This window comes from Tetrahymena thermophila, assembly GCF_000189635.1.
Source record: "Tetrahymena thermophila SB210 genomic scaffold scf_8254422, whole genome shotgun sequence".
Taxonomy (NCBI): domain Eukaryota; phylum Ciliophora; class Oligohymenophorea; order Hymenostomatida; family Tetrahymenidae; genus Tetrahymena; species Tetrahymena thermophila.
In genome coordinates, this window is record NW_002476204.1 from 131837 (window position 1) to 156482 (window position 24646).

A 24646-nucleotide genomic window follows, 5' to 3' on the forward strand; every position below is an offset into this window, starting at 1 on the left:
AAATGTAATTTAGGGAACTTATTTCAAATATAAAATTTAATAATTTAGTTAAAATACTTATGAAAAATCACATTTTTATTATATTTATCATAGTAAAAATATTTAAAATAATAAATTAATTTTAGATGTGTGTTATTCTATTCGATTAATATTTTTATTGATAAGCTGAAGTAATAAAATCTGCATTTCAATAATTTTTAATACCTGTTTTTTTCATGCTAATTATTGTTTTAATAGCTTAAATTATTTGTATTAGAAGATATTTTAAAATATTTCTGTTAATATTTTTGAATTTTAATTCAAATTAGCTTAAATTTCATATTAAAATTTATATCTTGTAAATAAAACATTTTAAAGAAAATAGAAATTTTTTTATTTTTCAATATAAATTTTTACAAAATTTTTAAAAATTAAAAAAATGTAGTTTCTTAAGGTGTTACTAGTAGAGTGTATATTTAAACAAATTTTTAAATCGCTATTAAATTATATTTTATTTACTTTTCAAGTATGGTAACTTTATAAAAATGAGTTAAACAACAAATAAAAAAATTGAGTAATTAATCTATATTAATACATTTTAAATAATAGAAATAATTAAGCTTTTTATCATTCATTAACTTAAAAATTAAATATTTTTTTAAGACATAAAAATGTTGAGGAAAGATTAAAAGAAAGATTAAATAAATTTTTCAACTATATAGTTTTCTACTTTTATTTAATTAAATACTTTTGTTATACTTAGAATTCTAAAATTCTGATATAAAAAGAATCTAGAGCTGTTTGTAGAAATTAAATCATTATTTAAATTGATAAATATATTTGTAAGCAAGTATCCTTCATTCAATTATTATTTATTATAAAATAAACCATAGTAAACTCTCATAGAAATGAAACCTATTAATACTTTTGTTTTGTTAGTAGCCTACACTTTACTTCTTTATATTCAACAAGCTTTTACTATTGCTTAAGATAGTTAAATTCAATGCCCTTATTTAAAATCTTTTAACAATATTTGCCATTCTGGAAAAATTAATGGAGCAGTATACGAATAAAATAGCTCTTTACTTTTCTCTTATGGTGAAAACTCAGAAATAATAATATGGAATTTGTCTAAGAACCATTATGCAAGAGTTATAAATACTTCTTAAAGCTCAATAGTAGCACTTAAGCTAGATAAATTCAATCAAGCAATCTTAACTTTGCTTAATGAAAATGGAGAGCTAATTAATATAAATTATTTAACATAGTAATAAACTATAACAAATTTACCGAATTTAAACTAAAAAAATAAAAAGATACTCTAAAATGAGATCAGCGAATTTCACCCTTGCTTGCCTATAATATACTTTAAGTTATTATAAAACCAAGTAATTTTTATATAGCTTTATTTTTATAAATATTTCATTTATTTAATTACTCAAAATCAAATTTAAAATATAGATAGAAATATATGATTACATGAATGATTAAGTCTTAACAAATATATCTTTTGGATAGGATGATAATATAGAAGGATTAAATATGTTTACAGACTGTAATAATTAGAGTAATTAAATTGACTTTATTTGGTCTAAATAGAACTATTTGAGAGTCATAAGCTATTTCTAAAATAGTAATGGAAGAATTAATTTTTAATTAGTTGATCTTACTTTGAGGAATAGTATTTATTAAGTAATAAGTGCAAGTAATGTCATTAATTAACTATTTATTTATTTATCAGAAGAAGGAACAGTTGAAATAATAAAAGCTTACTGCACCACAAACCAAATATAATTAAAATAATACTCAAAAGATTTAAATGTTATACCATCTTAATTCTTAATTATTTAATAAAGAAACGAAACTATTTTTTGGCTATCACAGAATAGTTTGTTGATATATTCTTTGATAACATTTGATGAAAAATAATCACTTCTGATAAATCCAATAAAAAATGATATAAGACAATATATATTAATCAATAATTAAAAGTAGTTTGCTGCTGTGGATAATGAGGGAACAATTTATCTTTTCAACGTTCCTACTGTTGGAAGAGATTGGGAAGAATTTTACTTTGATCCATTCAAGACAGTCTCTTTATCAAGTGATGTTGTTTTTTAAATATAAAACTGGGGTAATTTTATTATCGCCTATGCTAAAAATAATTTGGAAAAAGAATATTTGATTGCTTATGACATTTAAAATAATACAATATCCTAATTGTCTTGCTTAGAAAATAATAACCTTAGCACAAAAATTGATAATTTATCAGGTAAATTATTTTTTGACAAAAAGATATCATAAATTATGTATTAACTAGGTCCTTTAGATATTCATGGAATAATGATTGATGAAACCATGAAGCTCTTTATAAGCTATCACAACTCCTATGTAAAAATTTGGAATTATCAAAATAAACAATTACTTATGGAAGCCCATTTTACTGAATAAGGATAATATTAACAAGCAATTAGTTTATTAGATAAAGGATTTATCATATTTATAAATTAAAAAACAAAGATGTTTTTTTGGGATTATTTTTCTGGTAAAATAAAGACTGAATATTTATTTGATTAGTAATTGAATCAATTCTTATTGCTGAATGAAAAACTAGATATAAATAGCTTAGTTTCATTTAATAGTTAAAGACTTTATAAATTTTAGATCAACTTAAACTAGGATTTAGATAAAAATATATCTCTAAATATATTAGAGTTTTTTATAGACATAACATCAAATCAGAGTTAGCAGTAAAATTATTTTTATTTTTATTATAATTTATCAATTTATTTATAAGTTTGTAGGACTGCGTTTTATTGACGGATTAGCAAATTCCTTATTATATTTGTTCAATAATTGACTAAATACACCAAAATAACAGTTTAATTGTCATAGATTTATAAAATATGATAATTTAATTTCGTTATAGTCTTAGCATTAGTCCAAATTAAATTTTATTAATTTAAGCCAATTAATAGATTTTAGTGTTCAGTTAAAATGATTAAATGCTATTGTTGTTATCATATTAAATAATACCTTTTTAAATGACTATAAATTTGTAAGTTAGTACAGCTGTTAGTTAAAACTAAAATAGCTAAATTATTTTAAGTTATGACTAAAACTTATCTTAGTTTTTAGTTTAAGTAGATTCTGATTTTTTTATATTCGACTCCAACCTTCAGATATTATACAACGATTCCTTAAAAAGTGAAACCAAAGTGAATATTCAAAATTCTATTTAGAAGAATATTTTTATCTTAAATTAACATTATGTTTTCTACAATCAATTTTCTATTGCTATTATAAGTAAATCAGATCTAAGTAGAGTTGCTTATAGGGAATTTGAAGATATTTCTTATATAAAGTCAATTATTGTCAATGAGAAAAGAATTGTTTTAAGCACCTAAGATTAATAAGTAATTACTGTTTTTTTTTAAATAAATATTCAATTATTTTATTGTTAAAAAGTTTTACATGTTTGCAACTCCGAATTTGTTAAACATTATTGAAAAAATACCTATAGAGGCTGACGAAATTATTTACAATAAAGAGACTAGAGAATACTTATACTAAAATGATTAAGGAGAAACATTTTCCATTTATTTTAATGATTACTTGATAAAAAAAAGATTTTAAGATTTTCAGTAAATAAATAAAATGTAGCTTGATAGTGTAACAGGCTAAATTTTAATGTCATCATATTATAACAATACAAATATTTAAAAAATAAAAATATATTCTAAGTAAATTTTAGAAGATTCTTAAAAGCTCTACTCTATTGATACAAATGTCAATATGATTCAAAACTATACATCTTTAGGATTCGATTAGTTTTTGATTTTAAATAAAGAAGGAAGTGATTATTTAATTGCAGCTTTAAAATGGGTATAATATGACACAAATATGAACATTACCAGCTCTTTGCATTCTTTAGTTTTCTATCAGTATAGTTCCTATAAAATGCTATTTATTTAGATGAAACCTCATAGTAGTTAAATACGGTTCTTAATATAAGGTGGGAAAGATGAAATAATAACCGTTAGTTCACTGAATTCTATAAAAATATGGAATTTAACTAATTTTTAATTAAATAAAAAAATTAATAGACTTCAATTTTAAATAAACGATGTTATTTATGATTAAGTAGATGATATGATTATAGTTTGTACTTCGCAACCATAGCTAATTTTTTATGATTATCAAACTCTTCAAATTCTATAAACATTTTCTAAATTTTAAAGAAGTTGCGATAAGATAAGCTTGGGACTTTTCAGACGCAACTTAATTGCTACTGAGAGTGATGGGAGAATCATTATCTTCAACTATAAAACGATGTTACCTATATAATAAATACATTTAGACACTACAGGCTATAGTGTATTATTTTTATATCCATTGTTTTCTTTAGAAAAATACAATTAGATTCTAGATTATACTGATTAAAAATATAAAGAAAAAGAAAATGAAAAAAAAATAGTAATAGGAAGTTAAAGTGGAAATATTTTTGTGCTTTCTTGGAAGAAAATAGAATTTTCAAATACAAATAATCCTTAGATGTACCTAAAAGAAATTTAATATGGGATATCAGAGAAATATGAATACTAACTAGAATTTCAAACACTACTCAACTCTGAAATAAAGGCTATTATTGTAGACGAATAGCTAGACTTAATAATCTAATGTTCACGTGATTAATTGTTGGTTTCTTCATATTAAAATGGAGAAGAAATACAGAGAATAAATATGGATATTCCAGCATATTCTAGTGGTTGCATGAAAATTATTATTATTCATGAATACATGGAACTTTATATTTAAACTTCTGACAATATCCTTATATATAACTTGGCTTATATAATAAATGGCCCATTCTTTCAAAAATTTCAAAATCGCTATCAAGAGAGTACAAACTCAATAAAACCGATCAACTCTAAATTAAATATGTATTTATTTAGAAACTCTGAATCTAAACTTATCCTTATAGACCAAAATACTCACAATAGTTTTTTGATATATTAAAATTTGCAAACTTGCTCAGTTCAGGACTATTTTATCTTTTACGACAATTGTATTTTGATGAAGTGTTCCTAATACAAAATTTTATTATATTAGCATCAAATTAAGAATACCCAGTTAGAAAGCTTACCTATAAACTCTATTTTATAGTAAAAAATACAGATAATTTAGATATTAATTTAGTCGATCTTCTTCCCACAAGTTTTCTATATTATTAATGCTCCTAATGAAATTTTAGTTCTTAGATTTTAAAAATTAAAGTCATCAAAAGATGTTATGTTTTAATGCATTCAGGCTAGCATTCCTCAAAAACAGCATATTAAAGATATTTTAATGATATCTAGATTGATTACTATAATAGCTTATTTCGACGGTTCATTCTAATTATGCAATCCCTTGCTGAGTAAATGCAATTCTCTAATTGTAAATGATTTTACTAGTTTCATAAATGGATTTGCAATTAATCCTTTAAATCCTTAAAAAATATTCTTTTATTCAAATTCAGGGCAAATAAATCTTTATTAAATAACTTTTAACTAAGACTACTTCTTAAATGTTAATTAAGTGGTTGAGGAAGAAATTAATTGCAAGAGCCTTTCTAACATAAAATATCCTAATTCTGATTTTTTAAGCTCTCTTCCTATTAATTATAAAGAAGCTCTAAAAAGTTATTTAGAAAAGTAAAGTAAAATACAAGATATGAATGACTAAATTTAGTTGGATGAAATAGATTTTATAAATGCCGAATTAATTTTTAATACTTAACTGATAGATTAGAAAAGTATTATCACAGAGGGTATTGATGAGTTTCACATATTTCAAAATATTAAAATATTCATCACTCCTGTTTTTTCATAAGGCTTAATTTATATTTGGGATTTAGATAAATTTCAACTGCTTAATAACATTTAAGTTCCAAGTTTATCTTTCAATAGCTACATTAAAATTTGCAGTACTTTTAATTCCTTTTTTTTAAGCACATGTATAGGCTTAAACTTGTATCAATATAATCAATAAAATTCTAATTTTTTGTTGTAAGATTCATTTTATAAAATAAATGATCCTATCTTAAATCCACGAACCAATTTTCTAAATTACTTTGCTGACTTTTAGATAGTAACTAGCCTCAAAGGATATTAGATTATCAACTTCAATAATAGCATGATTCCAAATACCTAAAAATTTATTTAGAAAATTAAAATAGTGAATCCTATAATAGTAAGTGTTGAAATGGTTACTGATCAACCTTTGAACTCATAAGTGAATTTGATTGTTTTTGGGTTTTCAAATCACGAAATTTTTTGGTAAATTATAATTATGAATGAGTTTTCTTTCTAATTTAAAGTTTTATATTGAATTTAGGCATTATATAAATTTGAAGTAAATTGATTCTTGCATAATGAAACTTGACAGTTATGGCTTGAATGAAATTTAAGAGGAGTTAAATTCGATTGAAAAAAATTAAGAAATTCAAAATTTCAAAGTGAGTAAATTTAAAATAAATTTATTATTTTAAGATGTTTTTTATTTGCTATATAATATTCCGATTTTCAAATATTCTAAGCAGAGTACTTTGAATATCAGCGGAATATCACAAATTAAATTTTCAATTGCTTCTGAATTAAAAAATATTTAAATATTTTTAAATTGGAATAAGCTAATTTTATAAAACATAAAAATTGATAATTCAACTGTATAAATAAACTCATCAATTTCAATTATTGCGAAGGATGTTAATAACTCTCTTATTTTTAACAATGCACAATTTAACAATTTTAATTCAGATCTGTTATTTAATATTCAATACTTTAATAATATAACATTTGATGGTGTTATTTTAATTGGAAGTTAATTTAATAACCAAACTCTATTTTAATTTTATGAATGCAACTTTATTTCTTTGGTTAATTTTGAGGTGGAAGGTATAACTGCTAATAATTTCACTATAGCATAATTCTTAGGTAGGTTTACAGCTTTATCATTCTAATATCTTTTTATATCATAGCTATAAATTATGAGTTCAAACATAACTAATAGCGAATTATTTGTCACGTAATTCGGTTAGAAAGCAGAAATAATTAGTGCTAAAATTAAAAACAATGTGGCATCAGCGTCCATTTTGTTTGATCTTTAAGGAATAATATAAACAACTATAAGCAAATCTTTGTTTTATAACAATACTTCGATATGTTTGCTAAACTCTTCAAGTGAAATCGCAATAGACTACGACATTTACTCTTAGTTTTAAGTTTATTAATCTAACTTTTATTTAATTGACTCAGAGATTGAAGAGTGCTAAATAGATAGTAGTACGTACAGTATTTTAAACTTCAGAAAGCAGAAGGTATTTATAAGTAATTTAAATGTATCAAAATCATCAGGAATAAATGCTCCTATTCCTTTAATATTTTAAATACCCTATTATAACTCATCTGTTATTTTACAAGAAAAATAAGATGAAAATTCAACTTAAATTTTTGAATAGTAACAATAGATCAGCTTTTCAAATTTATTTACTATAATAAAATGTTATGAGTTAATACATATGGAGATAAAAAATAGTAATTTTATAAACATTAAAGGAATAAATCATGTTATTTAATCTCAAGATTCTTAATTAATTAATGTCATTGGTTGCAATTTTACTTAAAGTGGAGATAAATACTCAACTAATGGCTTGATTTATACAGAAACAAGTATTTTGCAAATTGAAAACTCTTCTTTTGAGGATAATGTTTCTTATAAGTGTACAAATATTTTAATTTTAAATTCTCCTATTGATGCAGCTAGTAGTTTTGTCAACTTTATAAATAATACCAGATTAATTAACAATAAGGCGTATCTTTTTGGAGGAGCATTATGCTTTTCTAACTCGTAGCTAAATTTATTTAACACGGATTTCATCTAAAACAGTGGCTAATTTGGTGGAGCAGTATTCTATTAAAATTAATATGATTATTTGCAATAAATTAATAATTCTATCTAAAAAAATATTCATAAAAACTTAAAATTTATCAATAACTCAGCAGCTATTTTTGGGATTAATTACGATAGTGGCTTAAGCTACATGTAAGCATATGATTTAGATTTCGATGGATAAAACTATGTGATCGAAGATTTTAGAAGTGGAGACTCATTAAGCAGTCTCAAAATACTTCTATTTGATTAAGAATAGTAGCTTATTTCAAATGATCAAACAAATTCTCTTAATTTCAAAATAAAACCAATTAAGTTAGTCAATCTTAAAATAATAAATCAATCAGATTTTGAATAGAAAATAGAAAGCGGAATTTCTTATTTGACTAATGATAGGCTCCGAATATTTGGCATTCCAGGTGAAGTTGGTTATATTTATTACACTTCTGATTTTATTGATAACTCTTAAGTTGACGGTTTATAGAAAAATCAATAACCAATCCTGTAAATTAAGCTTAAATTTAGGAAATGTTTAATAGGAGAAATATAAAGACTGGAATTTGTGGATGAATAAAATAAAAAAAATTATTATTCGTGTTTTTAGTGTCCAGAAGGTAAGTTGATAGTTTCTCATTACTTTATAATTAATGAAAAATATATATTTATAAAATAAAGGTAAGTACTCCTTAATTGAGGGAAGCTATGATCCAAATAATAACAAAAAAATGTGCTAATTATGTCCCAGTGATAAAGCTACATTTTGTGAAAAAGATATTATAAAGATAAAAAGCGGTTTTTGGAGGGAAAATAACATGACTGATATAATTATAGAGTGTAAAAACAATCCTGATGCTTGTTTAGGAGAGGATAAATGCTTAGAAGGACATATAGGTAATATTATTCTTGTTTTTTATTTATTATTCTTTATAAATTTAAATAATAAAATTTATTTTAAAAGGTCCATTGTGCGAAGATTGTGATATTACAGGAGAAGTATATGGAAAAAAGTAATAAAAAATATTTTAAATTAAATTTTTAAGGAAAAATTATTTAAAAAGGTACACAAGAATCAACAATGAAGTTTTTTCATGTACTTAATGTGAGAATAATTTTGCTTAAATCTTTATCATGTTTTTACTGCAGGCAGCTATTACAGGTTATTTAGTTTGGTCTATCAAAACATCGCTTGATCGTTCAAAGCAGATTGTCATGGCAGATTTAATGAGAAAGATGACATTAGTCAGCTTAGGTAAGAGCTCCCAAACTAATTCAACTTCGGCATTTATAAAAATTATCGCTCATTATGTGTAGGTTATATCTTGCTTGAAATATTATCATCCTTAATACCCTTCATTTGGATTGTTGTATGTAGATTATATTGGAGACCCTGTAGACAAGTCTACATTCGCTTTTGATTGTATACTGATAGATTTTGAATACCTGAAAATACCTTTTGAGTACTTGATCATAATATGGTCTTAGATATATTAAATCATATATTTGGTTCTTTATCTTAGTATTTACTTTTGTCTTATTAAAATGAAGAAGGTACAATACAAATAATATGCAAATCGAAACGCTATTATTTTCTTTATCCTGTATATATAAAATAGCGTTATTTCTTAGCTTGTTTCATCAATTTCTTGCAGACGTATTGGAGAAAATAGCTATATTAGATCCGCAATTTCTAAAATGTGCTTTACTCATGATTTTTATGATTACTCTTTTAAGTTGATAATTCCTCTTCTCTTTTTTTGGGCTTTGTTAGTTCCTTTGATAGGATTTTGTTTAATTTTTAGAATTAGAAAAAAACTTTTTACATTTTTTAATACTTTAAATTACGGATTATTATATTTAGATTATAAACCTTAATACTATTATTGGGAGTTCATAAGAATAATAATCAAGATTACCTTAATTTTTATTGTCAACTATTTCTATTAGAGCATTTATTACTAAGGCATAATCTCTCTTTTGATTATATTAATATATTCTTACTCACTTCAAAATTTATAGCCTTACAAAGAAAAGTTTTTTAACGAATTAGAGCAAAAATCAGCATTTATTTAGTCTACCTTCTTTTTCTTAGTTTTGGTTTAATCAGGCTTAGAAATTCAGTAATATTCTTATTTGAGTTGGGTTATAGTCATAATTAATCTACTCTTCTTAGTGTATCTAATATATCTCTGTATTTCCTATCAGATAACAAAATAGCAAGTCTATATTTTCTTATATAAAATACCTTTTCTTAGAAAGTGTGTAGAAAATAAAATTCCTCAGCAACCAAGAATATTTAATGCCTAATAGCTATGGCGCAGCTTATCGTATAGTTTTTTCAATAAAAAATTGAAATTAATATAATTTTAATAATAGAATATATGTAAGAGATTTCATAGAAAGGAAAAAGCTAAATAAGAATGCAGAATTTTATGTTTAGCACCTGTAGCTTGGAAGCAGTCAATCAAATCTTTATAGAGTTTCATAAGTGAAAACATCTTAGCAATTTAAAGAGATTTTAAAAAAATCAACACAATTAAGTGTGTTTTTAGGAGACCAAAGAGAAGTTGATACCAAGCACGATACATCACTAAACCTAAACAAGCTTTAGGTTAATGAAATAATAACAGAAGTAACTTTATAAATTTAATTTAAATAAAAAAATAATCTTTTTTTAAATTACAAACAAAAAATTATATTAGTCAAGAGTTATTGGCAAATTCGATGCAATTTCAGAAGAAATCTAAGAAGAAGATCCTGAAATTTAATCTGAAAAGAATAATGACTAAATTCCTTAGCAATTAAATTAAATAATCATTCCAGATTTTTATCCAAATCAAACAAAATTACAAATAGAATAATAGTCAGACAGAATTAAAACTGAAGAAATACTTGATACATAAGCAAATGAAGAAAATAAGATTCTCAAGACAGAATAATCATTTATTAACAACGTTACTTAGCCTTCCATAATCTCTCCTTAAAAGTAATTTCTATTATTTGAAATTCATTTCATTAACTTTAATAATGAAAAAAGCAATTTAAGCAACTCTAACTAAATGCTAATTAAGCAACTATTTCAGCAGTAGTAAAAGACCGAAGAAGATTTAGATTTAGGGCATAATTAGAATGAGTAGACAAAGTAAATACCAAGAAACTTTAAAGTTAAAGAAAATAACTTGAATAGGCAATAATAAATGTAAAATATTACACAATAATTAATAAAACTTATTTATTTATTTTTAATCATAAATAATAATTGTAGATAAAAACTGATGAAAAAATAGCAAAATAAACAATAAAACTAAACCAATCACTTTTAGCAGCAACAAGAATCTAAAGTTATAGCATCTTTATTCACACCAAGAAATAATGAAAATCAAAGCAATAATCCAGTATAATCCTACAGAGAAGCCTTTGCTGAGAAGATGAAAAAAACAATAAGTTTCAGAAGTGCTTAAAAGCAATGAAAATATTTTGAGTTTTGTTTTTAAATTAATGATAAATAAATGCATTTTTTGTTATTTTATTTTATTATTTTTGAATTTAAATTATCTGTAATTAAGTATTTTCAAATTAAACTTGATGCATATTTCACCAATAAATTGTTGTGATGATTTATTTTAATGATAGAGAGAAATGATTGTTTCCAAATAATTGTTATTATTTATATTGCTATTTCTACAAACTCAAATTCTTTAAGAAATTTTAATATTAATTGAAATTTGATACTAGCAAAAGAAATCAAAATATTTATAAATTCAATTAAAAAGTATTAATTAATAATAGAAATTCAAACACTTAAAAAAATATATATCATGTAAAAAGAAACAATTTAACTCATTAAAAGGGGCGAACGACTAGATAGGAAGCAATTTATTTTACTTCGAAAAAATTATTCGAATAATTATCTTGATAATATTATTTATCCTGTTGACTTATTTGATAGCAACAGCGGCTTGATAGTTATCAAGTATAATACTTTAACAGAAATAGAGCTAATAGAATGTCGCATTGATATTCATCTTCTTAAAGATATAATATAGCATAGTCTCTAAAATCTAATTAATATTTCTCTTATTTATTGTACATTTTACTCGATAGAAAAACCTTTTATGGGTGAAACTTTTGAATAAGAGAGGCATTTAGCTGATTTTCTAAATTTGATAAATTTTGTTTCTTTAATTAGAAGCTTTCAATTCTAGCAAATTAAGAACATTGTGTTCAAGCCTTTAAAATATAGCTCTGTATTCTAGTATTAGATTAAAAAGCCCATCGATTATGATGAGAAGAATAGGAGTAATTTTACTATATACAATAATAAAAAGGGAGAATAACTTCTTCCAATCAGCATAAAAAAATACGAGTAATAAATATTTAGATATTAAGCTACTTATTATTAAATATTTTATATAAAAGTATTAAATATTTTTTATATTTTTTAATAGTGGTAAGTTAGAATAGCCCATAAACAGCATTAAAAGGTAATTTAAAAAAATGTGATAAAAATTAAAAGGTTTTACTTATTAAAATAGACAAATTGAAGTTACTCCTGAATTAAAGAAGTAAATAGCTTAAAAAGTTAAAGCTTTAGATACTTCTTAATATGTTTAGAATGAAATTGAGCTGAAGCAATTTGAAATTTCTAATATGAATTCTTAGGGGCAGTTTGATGTTGAGGATCTTATTATAAATTTGCATAAAAATAATGTATAAAATAGTAAAGACATCGATCCATAAGGTGTTTAGAGCTAGTGTGATCAAATGATTTCAGACATTTAAAGAAACATTATTGTCTACACCTAGTAAATTAAATTTTGTATGCAAAATATATAAAAAACACAAGTTCTTATCATTAAAGATAACATTCTTTCTTTCTAAGACTCCTTTGAACAAATTAGAATTTTAATAGAAAAAGAAAAAAAAAATATCAAAAGAATTATCTTTTCACAAAACCACTCACTTTCAAAGTAGCTTTTTTCATAGTTTGTAGTTGAGCTCCATAAAATTGAAGACCTCTAAGAAATTTCTTTTATTCAAACTGTTCTTTAAGAAAACGCATTTAATCTGCTCCTAAATCTAGTGAAAATTAAAAAGATAAAATACATAATTATTTATAAAAGCTACTTTTTATAAAATGAAATAGAAATTTTATTAAACTCTCAATCTTAACCTATTAATCATAACTCATATTTTTTGCTTGATATCAAAAACAAATAATCTCATTAATTTTTAACTAAAGTATTGCCTAACTATGATATGCTATTATCATATGAAAATGAACCCTTCAAATTGAGTCAAAACGAAATTGTTTATTTAAATTTTTAAAAATTAAGTGAAGAAAAAAAAAACTTAGTTCAATTTTATATAAAAAATAATCTTTTAGATATTAACAGTGACATCAGCGAAGAGTTTATCAACAAATACAAAGATTTAATTTATGATTAAGTAACCAACTAAATACAAGATAACATAGAACAAATAATTTAAAATGAAGATATAGAAATTTTAATTAAATAAGATGATATTAACATTCTCAATTTTCCTATTTTAATTTCTATCTTATCCTCATTTAAAGAAACTTATGAAATTGAAACACTAAAAAAACATTATTTAAAGCCTATATCATAGCTAAAATCGATTAAATCTAATAAAAATTTAATCAAATTTTTTGACATTAAATACTTCTTAAATAATTCAAAGCAAGTAAATTCTTTTATTCAAATTACATCACTTGTACAGTTGAATCTCTAAATAGGATGATGGTGTATTTATTTAATACATCAATATAACTGATAAATTTCCTAAGTCCTAAAACTTTTCCAATTATATATATATTTCAATATTTTACTTTATTTTTTGGAATTTATTTCTTGAAAGACATAAACTGGATAAAATAATTTGGCTCAGTTAAATCAAATTTAAGAGTTTTAACTGTAGATTCTTTTTGAAATTTTAACAATTATTCATAATGCAGCTATTAATATTCAAAATTTTATGATTTTTTTTATATTATAGGATGGCTAACAAGATATCTAGGATAGCTAGTTTAAAATGAACTATGAAATGTTTTTTGACTTTTACAAGTGCTATAAATACAATAAGCAGTTGCTAAAAGGAGAAATAGTTTAAGAAAAAATAAAAAATATTCACCCATGGGTTTTACTTGATCCTGATTTTAAATGTATAAGCTAAAACGTAATATAATTTTAAGGCAACAGAGCTTTGTGTTTTCTGAATATTTTAAATGAAATCAATATAAAAGTTATTGATTAGTTAAAAATAGGAATTGATTTATCTGATCTTTTTATGAACAATATATAATTCGATTTAACTTAATTTAATAAAATAGTTGATAATTTAGTAGAATTGCATTTGGAAAAATTTAATTTTTTATTTGACATGAGCTTTTTAAATAATGTGTTTGAGAAATCTAAATTTTTAGAGCTTTTAAATCTATCTGACATGAGTTTAACAAACGATAGAATAAAGGACATTTCATTCAGCAAAATTCCTAAAACACTAAAAATTTTTAATATATCTGAAAATTCTGCAATTTAAAATCTTTCTTTTTTAAACAGTTTATTTGCTTAGTGCTCTAAATTAGAAGCTTTAGGTTTAAGAAATACTGATTTATTTTTTTAATAAAAATTTTCTACAATATAGTTTTAATTGATACCAGAAAGCTTAGAGAAAATAGATCTTTCTTTTAACTAAATTTAAAACCAGAAGTAGACCTAGCTTGATTTCATCAACTAAATAATTAGGAGATGCTTTAAGTTAACTCATGTTTTTTTAATAAGCTGTGGTTTAACTAATTTTAATATTGCTCCAATTAACTTTGAACTGCTCAAACAAAATACAAACTTTGCTAAATTTGATATAAAAGGTAATAAAAGCTTTAAGGGCTTGAATTTTTTGAATGGAATGCTAGATAATTGTCCTAATTTTACAAGCTTACAATTAGTTGACATGAATTTAACTATATCAAAAATCAAGTCTATTAATTTTATGAATTGCAGAAACTTAACTTAATTAAATTTATCTTAAAATTAAAATATTGACAATTTCAGCTTTTTAAATGAGATATTTTATTTTGCTCCAAAATTAACTTCCTTAATTTTGCAAGACGTAGGTTTTAGTCAAGATAAACTAACAAATTTAAATATTGAACAACTTGGCAAATAGCTTACTGAATTGGACATCTCTTAAAATAAAAGTTTTGATGCTTTTGAGTTTTTAAACGCATTTTTCCCTCTTGCTATTCAATTAGTAGAATTGAATCTAAGTGATATTAATTTAAATGACTAGCAAATGCAATTTATAGCTTTTGAAGCAATAGAATCGTAGAATATAACTTCTATTACTTTGACAAAAAACCCAATCAGAAAAAACTTTGTTAGAGTTTTTTAACTTCTTAAAAAAAGAGATTACAAAATTTTTATTAATTTTGAGTATGAAAAAATTGATAATTAAATGTTTCGTAAGTTTTTAAAGATAAGCAATACAACATTTGAAAAAACTCTGGCTTATTAAAATTTATTGAATGACTAATAGCATGTTGAGGCTGAAGCTTTTTTGGAAAGAGAATAAAGAAAATATTTGTAAACATAATAGGAATTAGTTTAAAAACAAAGTAGTTAAAATTTCTATCGCTCTAATGGACTTCAAAATGAAAAAGAAAAAAGGGTTTAAAAGTTAGAGCCATCATTTTCTCAAAAAAAATTTTTAGAAGAGTTTATAATAAATTAAATGTAACTAACACAGAAATTAGAGGAAGAGTATATGAAGGGATCAATAAGCTTTTACGATTTTGAATTAGATTAAGCCACTAACGGGAAGTGGAGTACCATTAATTTTAGAAATTTAAAATGCTTAAGTGGGATAGATATTTACAGCTGTAGAAAAGACTGTCTTAAATTTTTAATTAAATTAGACATGACTGGCTTTTCATGCAATCAAGGATCATTTTAATTCATGAATTATTTATTTCTTTATGCTACTCAGCTGAAAGTTTTAAATTTAAGTAGATGTGAACTAAGTGATGATGACATATAATCTATTAATTTTAAATCAAATTCTCTTGAAGAGTTAGATTTATCCTTTAATGATTAGATTTAAGATTTCTCTTTTTTGAATAAACTTCTATAGAGTTGTCAGAAATTAAAAGTTTTAAAACTTTAAGATATGGATTTGAATGATGAAAAAATTAGCTCTGTTGATTTTAAATACTTAAGATTTACAAAGTTAAAGATTTTGGATTTCTCGTATAACTATAGCATTTAAGATTTCGATTTTTTAAATAGAATTTTAGATCATGCTCCTCATCTGGAAGAGCTTTTATTTTAAGACATAGACATAGTAGATCAGTAAATTAATCAAATATTATTTTATAAATTGAAATATACCAACTTGAAAAAGTTTGTTTTAAGTTAAAATGATTAATTGACTAATTATTTCTTTCTCAACCTGATAATAAATTATTCTCCTTAACTTGACCACATATTAATATCTTATTAAGATATTTATAAAGACCTCAATTACTATTTGTAAAAACAAGAATGTGCTCTATAAAATACTCATGCTGTTTCTTAGTCTCCAGATTAAAAATTTTAAGAAACCTCAACTTCTTAAATTACACCATTTTAAAACTCACCTTAAATGTAAAGTTCAATGACTTAGTTTAATTAATACAGTAATAAAAAGGTTGATCATTTACTATTATCAAAATACATGTCTCAAGATTAAAAACAAAATTAATTAAAAGAATATAGTGAGAGTAATTTAGATTTGTAAAAAAAAACAAGCTTTAATAGTTTAATTGTGTCAAGATTTTAACAAGACCAAAGTTTATCTGCATATCTAAATAAACATTAAGAAAGTAATTATATTGAATAATTCAATGAATCGAATTACTTTCAATAAACTAATAATAATTTCTTTTAATAAAATTAAGCTTATTCTAGTAACAATGTAAATATTAATCAAAATAATATATAGTAATTATAAAATTAGTACTATTAAAACAATTAATAATCTTTTAATAATTCTCAAATCATTTAAGAGAAATAATTTGAGGAAAGCATTAATAGGATGAACTAAGATATTTATGATTTATTATCTTCAGACTAACTAGGGTTTTCAAGGAGAAGAGTATCACAAGGATTCATTAAAAATAATGCCGAAGAAACGAAATAGTTAAAGGAGGCTGAATTAGAATAAAATAATATTATCGAAAGAGAGTAAAGTCCTTAAGAAGATAAAGCATAAGAAATTAATTCATAGAATTAAATAAATAATGAAAGAAAACTTTCTTATTAATCCAAATCTTCTTTAAAATAAAATTTAAATAAAAGTTAGATTGAAGATAGCTTTAGACAAAGTTAAAATGTAAAATGGGCAGATTAAAGCTAATAAGAAATTCAAAAAGAAGATATTAAAAATAATTAAATAGAAAGCAATAAAATTAATTGTTCTGACTAAATTATTCAAAGTGAAGCTACTTCTAAAAGCAATAATACAACTTAAATTTAATAGTAAAATAAATAAAAGTTAGATTTAAATAAAAATTATATGCACTAACCTCTAATTACTACTAATTAAGAATCAAATAAAGGATCAAATTAATAAAAATCTGGCAGTCTATAACAAAAAATACTTGAAAATTATCTAAAAGATAAGTAAAGTCCTGAATAAAGAAATAATACTGAAGAATTCTGCAATTCTTAAAACACTATAGCAAATAACATTTCACCAGATAAATAAAATAATCATGAAAAAAATTAATACAACAGTCCTTAAGCAATTAAGCAGTCGAGTCCTAAATAAAATTAATTATAAACTCCTTCAAAAAATAAAAGTTAAAGCCCAAAATCAGATGCAAAAAATAGCCCAAAATTAAATTTGAAAAATAGCCCAAAAATAGAAAAAAATAGTCCTTAAAGTAATAAAAAAAGTAGTCCTTAAAGTGATAGAAAGATTAGCTCTTAAAATGATTAAAAACATAGCCCCTCAAATAATAATAATAATAAGATTAATTCTTAAACAAATAAACAAAACAGCCCTAAATTAGACAAAAATAAAAAAACATAAGAAGAAAAAAAGTAGCACATTTTAGTTGATAAAAAAAATAAACAAATGAAATAAGAAAAATAGGAAAATTACAAAGATTAATCAAATTTAATAGATAATAAAAATGAAGTTATTTAAAATCAATCTATTGTTTAAGAGAATGACAATTAAGATGGTAGTTATTAAATAGTAAATATGAATGATATGTAAGTTATTGTTTCAAGTTAGGAAATGTAGAAATCTGAATTTTTAGATTGTAAATAAGGTGAAAATAATTAATTTTAAACTGATTCTAAATTAATTTCTTAGGAATTTGACGATTTAAAATGTTATTAAAACACCTTTAATTTATAGTAATTTTTATCTAATCAAAGTCCACCTTAAGATGCAAATAAAAACACTCATAGATTAAACCAAGATGATTATTCTATGCCACATAAATCTAGAATAAGTTTAGATATATTTAATAATCCAAACAATCCTAAAAATACTTCAAATCCTGTAAATCAAAAAGTTTAATTAAGAGATAAAAAAAGAAAAGTATTTTTAGAAAGGGGAGAAATAGCTCCTTAAGTTTAATCTAGTTAACCAAAAAGTATAAAATAAAATGATGTTAAGCTTTAAAAAACAAATTTATAATAATTATAACAGGCAAGCTAATAAGATTCTACTTCTGACTAATTACCACAAGAAAATTCTGTTTATATCTAATAGAAAAAAAAGGAAAAAAAGCACTCAAAAAAAATTTAACAAAGATAAAAAGTTATAAAAACACCATATGCATTTCTAAAAGATGTTTTCCAGAAATCTTAACAACTCTATAATAAAATAGAAAAAGAAGTTGAAGATAAAGGAACAACTTGTTTACAGAGTAAAAAATAAAATAAAATTAAATTGATTGACTTTAATTAAGAAGTCAATAATAGAAACAAACATTAAAAGAGTGTTAATAGCAAAAAATAAGATATTTTTTATTCGGATTATTATAATTAAGGAGATTTTAATTAGAGTTCATTGGATTACTATAATAATAATTCAGGAAATTACAATTATGGTTAAGTTGGTTATAATCAATAACAAATTGAATAATAAACTCCACAAAAAAATATAAAAAAGCCTATTCAATCCAATAAAAAAAGTGAAGTAAAAAATTAAAATTAAGCTGAACTAAATTTTGCAGAGGAATTTGAATAAATGATTATTGATAATCAAAAATGGTAAAAAATTTAATAACAAAAATAGAAAGAGGAGTAATAAAACAAAATATTTTAGAATAATTTAAGGTATTAAGAATAATAAATTGTTAATTCTCCTTACAGAAATTATTTTCTTTAAGAAAACAATATCTAAAGGCCTTATTAAAGCTCTAGTCAGTTCAATTAAAGAGATTATACTTAAATTAATTTTATAAAACCTAGAAGCCAGTAACAGAATCGTACCAACTAAAATCGCTTAGTTTAAGAAGCTCAGCCTCATTTTTTAGCTGAGTTAAGCTAAAAAAAAAGTTAATTAAACAACAAATCTTTATATGATAATTTAGTGCAAGAAAACTTAATTCAAATTTAAAATTAGATCGAAACTCTACAAGGAACATAAAATTAATAGTTTTATAAATCTAAACCTTCTGCAACAAATAATTCAGTATAAATAGAATAAAATAAGATAATTTAAAATGATATTCAAGCAAGCAACTAATCTATAGAGTAAAATAAAAAGTAGATCTAACTCAATTTACTTGATTCAAAAAGCTCTTCCTACCACATTTAGTAAAAATAATTTGCAGAGAGTTCTTAAAGTATAGGAAAAGATAGCTTATTAAATCATACAAATTTGAATAAATTAGATTATCAATAAAATAATCTAAATATAAATAAAAATAGCATTTTAGTCAATTTAGAAAATTATAGCCTTAAAAATAAAACTATTTAATAAGATGATAATATTCAACAAAATGATTCACCTACTTAAGAACATTAAAAGTACTTAAAAATTGGAGATTTATTAGATATAACATAGTAAAACCCACTAGAGAAATAAAATAAACCAAAAAATGATGATAAACAAAGTAAATAACATATTATTTAATAAAAAATTCAAAACGATTTTTAAACTCCCTTAAATGGTGATATTTCAGCCTCATAAAAAGAAATTTTAAATTAAAAGAATAAATAAGTTTAAAATTAAAATCAATAAAGATATAATGATTCAGTTTATAATAATTCTGATGTTATTTTCTTAGAATATTAAGCAGATATTAATAGTAATACAATAAGTTAGTAATTATTATAAATTAATGAAGATGATAATCATTAAAATTAGTTTGTAAAAATTTAAATTAAAGACAAAGAATAAAATTAGAGTTTATAACAATAAAATTCATCATCTGAAAATAATTAATAAGGTTTAGTTCATAATTTATAAAATATTTAAAATTCTTAATAAAAAGGTGTTTAAGAATAAGATCTACAAGATAAATAGTAAGACAATGGTTTTCTTGTCTAAAAAGAGGATAATAGTAATACAGATGTCTTAATTAGCGAAATAAAAGATAAGTAATAAGAAAATAGTTTATTGATCTAAAAAGAAGATGGTGATAAAAATAATAATTAATAAATTTTAACTAATAATCATTCTAATTAAAAAAATGAATCTATAAATGAGATAAATAATTTTGAAATCAAACAATAATATAATTCTTTAGAAAACAAAAATAAAAATTTGTCAGAACAACCAAATTAAAAGTAGATTATACACTCTGTATTAAGTAAACCATCTGAAATAGCAAATCCTTATTTGACTTAAGAAATTGAATTTGGATAAAAAGATTTACAATAAAAATGTAAGGACAATTAGCAAACACTTTAGGAATTTACTTAGGTAGAGTTTACATAAGCTAATGAAAATAGCGTTTTGTACTAAAAAAATTTGGATATGTCATAAATTGATAATGATTAATCAAATATTTTAATAATCTAAGCAGATGAGTAAGATTAAATAAACGATGTTACTGAGGTCAAGTTTGATTAGGATAATCTAATTAACACTTCAGAAATTTATTAAATGAAAAATTAATATCAGGAATTGGAAGAAAAAATTATTGAAATATAACAATAAGATTAGAAGGAAGATGAAATGAGTGATTCGCAATAAAATTTTGATAATTTTTAAAAGCAACTTTAAAAGTTCTAAGAAGATGAAGATGAATATTTATAATATTTATAGTAAGAGTAAGAACTTAATTTTAAAAGTATAAAAAACAGCTAAACAGAAGTGATTGAACTGTGCAGTTTAAAAGGAGACTTAGTTTAAGAAATTATTGAGTAGATAATGTATAATGCTAGTAATTCTCTTAAGGTACTTAAACTTGAAGATCTAGATTTAAGCAATTTCAGAGACATTGATCCTTCGAAATCTAAATTGGATCTTTTAGAGCTGAGCTTAAAAAAAACAATTATTCCTAACTTAGATTTTTTAAATATAATTGCAGGCTAGTGCAACAAAGATTTAATTCGACTGAATATTTAAGATTTGGAAATAGCTCAAAAAAAAGTAACATCAAACTTATAACTAAAAATATTCTAATAGCTTTAAGAGCTAAGCGTATCTGGTAAATCAACTCCATAAATTTTCTAGAATTATAGCTATTTCAATTTAATATTAAATAAATGTTAATGTCTCAAAAAATTAACAATTGTGAATTCCCATTTAGATTTTTAAAACATTAAAATAATTCATTACAAAAGCCTCTAGGAATTAGATTTTTCTTATAACTCGAAGATTTAAGTGAATTTTTTAAATGATTTAATAAAAAATTCAAAAAATTTAATACATCTTAAATTAAATGGCATACAATTGACAAATGAAAAAGCTAATCAGCTTAATTTTTCAAATATTTCTGGATAGCTTTAAACTATATCTTTTGCAGACAATCCTTTAGATTTTTCTGATAGTCAACAGTTGAGTTTTTTAAAAGAATTAGTTAAATACACAAAAAACTCATTACAATACTTTGTAATTGACCATGTATTTACTCAGCCTTATCATATTCTATAAAGATTGTGCGTAGAAGAAGATACAATTGAGATATCTGAATAAGAAAAAATTTAATAAGACCTAAATATTTAAAAAGAAACAGGGAAGTAAAAAAAGATTAAGTACAGAACATTGGTAGAATTTATAAGCAGAAACTAACTGAGTTCACCTTAACTTTACTTAAAACTAAATGAAACTTTTGAGGATAACGTTATAGATATTATTTTTAAAGATCGTAGCACCTGCGAAAACATTATTTTAAATGATTTAATATGTGGAAGCATAATTCAAACATAAGATTTTTACTTGCAAAACCGTAATCTTAAATAGAATCTACTTATTTTTTCACCTTTAGAAATTAGGTTCTAGATGATAAATTTTAAAAGAAGACTAACTTTAAACATGTTATCAAAATTTACATCTGAAGGCTAAAATAATGCTTACAGCACAATATTTCTAGGTAACAATCCTCAAAATTATGAAGTCCGTTAAGATAGTTTATAAATGATTTCTAATTGCCATGATTATATTTTAGGTTTTTCACCTTAAAAAAATGAAATTTTTGAAACATTTTACAAATAATTTGTAAATAAATAAGATTGTACATATTATTCTCTATATTAAGCTTTTAGTTCAAATTTGTACAGCTAATTAAAAAGAGTTTATTTGCCTTTAAATTTAAGTTTAAATTTGAATAAGAAGCAAATGTCAGAAGTATAAGTTATTTAGATGCTGAATTTTATGCCTCCATAGTAATTGATAATAAAAGAAAGAGTCAGTAATTAGTTATTAAAATGTTGGTATTGTATAAATTACTTGTCTCCATTAACAATCAAATCAAAAATGAAGTTTTAACAAGATGAAGAGCAAGTGACTTTAATAAAAAAATAACAATTTTGGTACGAAAAATCAATAGCTAACTACTTTATTGAGTACTATTATAATAGAAATACAAGTAAAGCTTAAGGACCTTTAGAAGTTGTTAAAAAATATTTGCTTTATTTTTTATATTTATTTTTTAATGCTCTTTCAAGTGCTCAAAAGCCATTTTTATTTGATTTTACTGTTATAGAGTTTAACAATAAGCTTGAATACAATTCTTAAAATGAAGCTATGCTATTTATACTCTATATAATTTATCTCTTAATAATAGTTGCTTGTATTACTTTATTCAATATGATTGGATTGTAATATCAATCGAACATCTCTTAGATCAGCATTAATTCAATAAATCACATTATTTTTATAATTTACTAAATAGTTATTTTTTTTATAGACTTAACTATTGTCAACTCCTTTAAGCATTCACTCAAAACAATTTCATAAAGATCTATGAGTTTTCACAAATTTAAATACTTATCAGTTGAAATGAGTTTTTACATAATTTAGATGAGATCTCTGTTATATGCTTAGATTATAGCTTTCTCATTTTATTTTAACTTCTGTTTTATAACAATAGTCATAATAGCAAATAATAAAACTTATATAATACTTGCTGCCTTATTCTTTTGCTTATCAATGCTAATAGATCTATTTTCTGTTTTTCACTTGATGACTAAATTGTGGTTTTCTAATAAAAAATATTAGCTATGTACTGAAAAAATTGATAAGTTGATAATATTAACATAGATTACTAATCTTATAGCTAGCAATAACTTTATCAGAGAATATTCTCCTTCAAATTACATTTAAATATGTAAAAAATTAATAGATAAAACAGTACTCTCTGAGTAGTTATAGCTTGTATTTTACTCTCTTCCTTAAACAATTTTGTAATTAATCTTTTATAAGGGATAAGAAGGTTAAAAAAATAATGTAATTGAGGCCTCTATAGCTTTCAATTTTATTTAACTTATTCTAAGCCTAATTCATGTGCTTAGCTATAATCCAACTCAAGTAAATCAGGAAATGTTTGATGAGTTAAATTAAAAAAAGAAAAATGAGCTTCTTAACATATATGAAGCTAAGCTATTTGATATGCAGAAATACTTAATTAAAAAGCAATACCATGATAACCTGAAATATATACGTTTTTCTTAGTAAAAGAAAAGAGAAGAACTACTAAAGCTAGGATCAAATAGGATCATTTATAAGTAATACTTTGAATAAGATTAAGAAAAATACTAAGATTTAATGAATGAAATATAGTACAATCTAGATATTACTTAATATTTTGAGTAATGATCCTAAACAAATTAACTTACATAAAAATTTAAATAAAATTCTAAAAACGGGATTTAATTTTATAAATAAATATTAAGATTCTGTAATTTTTTTATATTTAAAAATTTTAAACTTTTAAATGTTAGTTATGTTATTTTTATTTATATCAATCTATAAGCGTTTCATTATTTTAAGATAAAATAAAAGAATATTCTTTTTTAAAATTTGGAATTTATTTTGAAATTTTTTTATTTAGAAGATAAAAATAGAATAAATTTAAAAAGAGAGCAAAATAAATGCAACAAAAAAATTTTTTGTATTTAATTTTTATTTTTTTCTGTGATTTTAAAGTAAATAAAAAACTCATAAAATAAAAAGATAAAATTTATTTATTTATTTTAAATATTTTTTAATATAATTTTTTTATGTTAGAATTTTTTGAATATGAATTACTATGACAATAAATATATTT

At 22.6% G+C, this 24646-nt stretch overlaps 3 protein-coding genes across 3 annotated transcripts; all 3 read left to right on the forward strand. All coding sequences in view use genetic code 6, as the record gives it.

The window, feature by feature from the left end:
• Nucleotides 1–887: 887 nt before the first annotated feature.
• TTHERM_00691460 (transmembrane protein, putative) lies at nt 888–2799 on the forward strand (the record flags this gene model as incomplete). The annotated part of the gene is made up of 4 exons (XM_001032111.2): nt 888–1367; nt 1441–2251; nt 2300–2729; nt 2784–2799. The coding sequence occupies 4 exons, from the start codon at nt 888–890 to the stop codon at nt 2797–2799; spliced, it is 1737 nt and encodes a 578-aa protein (XP_001032111.2).
• Nucleotides 2800–2885: 86 nt separating this feature from the next.
• TTHERM_00691470 (transmembrane protein, putative) lies at nt 2886–11378 on the forward strand (the record flags this gene model as incomplete). The annotated part of the gene is made up of 10 exons (XM_001032112.2): nt 2886–3395; nt 3448–6299; nt 6358–8525; nt 8587–8802; nt 8870–8918; nt 8970–10235; nt 10285–10540; nt 10611–10894; nt 10946–11107; nt 11174–11378. The coding sequence occupies 10 exons, from the start codon at nt 2886–2888 to the stop codon at nt 11376–11378; spliced, it is 7968 nt and encodes a 2655-aa protein (XP_001032112.2).
• A 348-nt stretch (nt 11379–11726) lies between these two features.
• On the forward strand, nt 11727–24195 carry TTHERM_00691480 (transmembrane protein, putative; the record flags this gene model as incomplete). Its single annotated transcript, XM_001032113.2, has 4 exons — nt 11727–12274; nt 12357–12392; nt 12444–13614; nt 13927–24195. 4 exons carry the CDS (start codon nt 11727–11729, stop codon nt 24193–24195), a joined length of 12024 nt encoding a protein of 4007 aa, XP_001032113.2.
• Nucleotides 24196–24646: the final 451 nt, after the last annotated feature.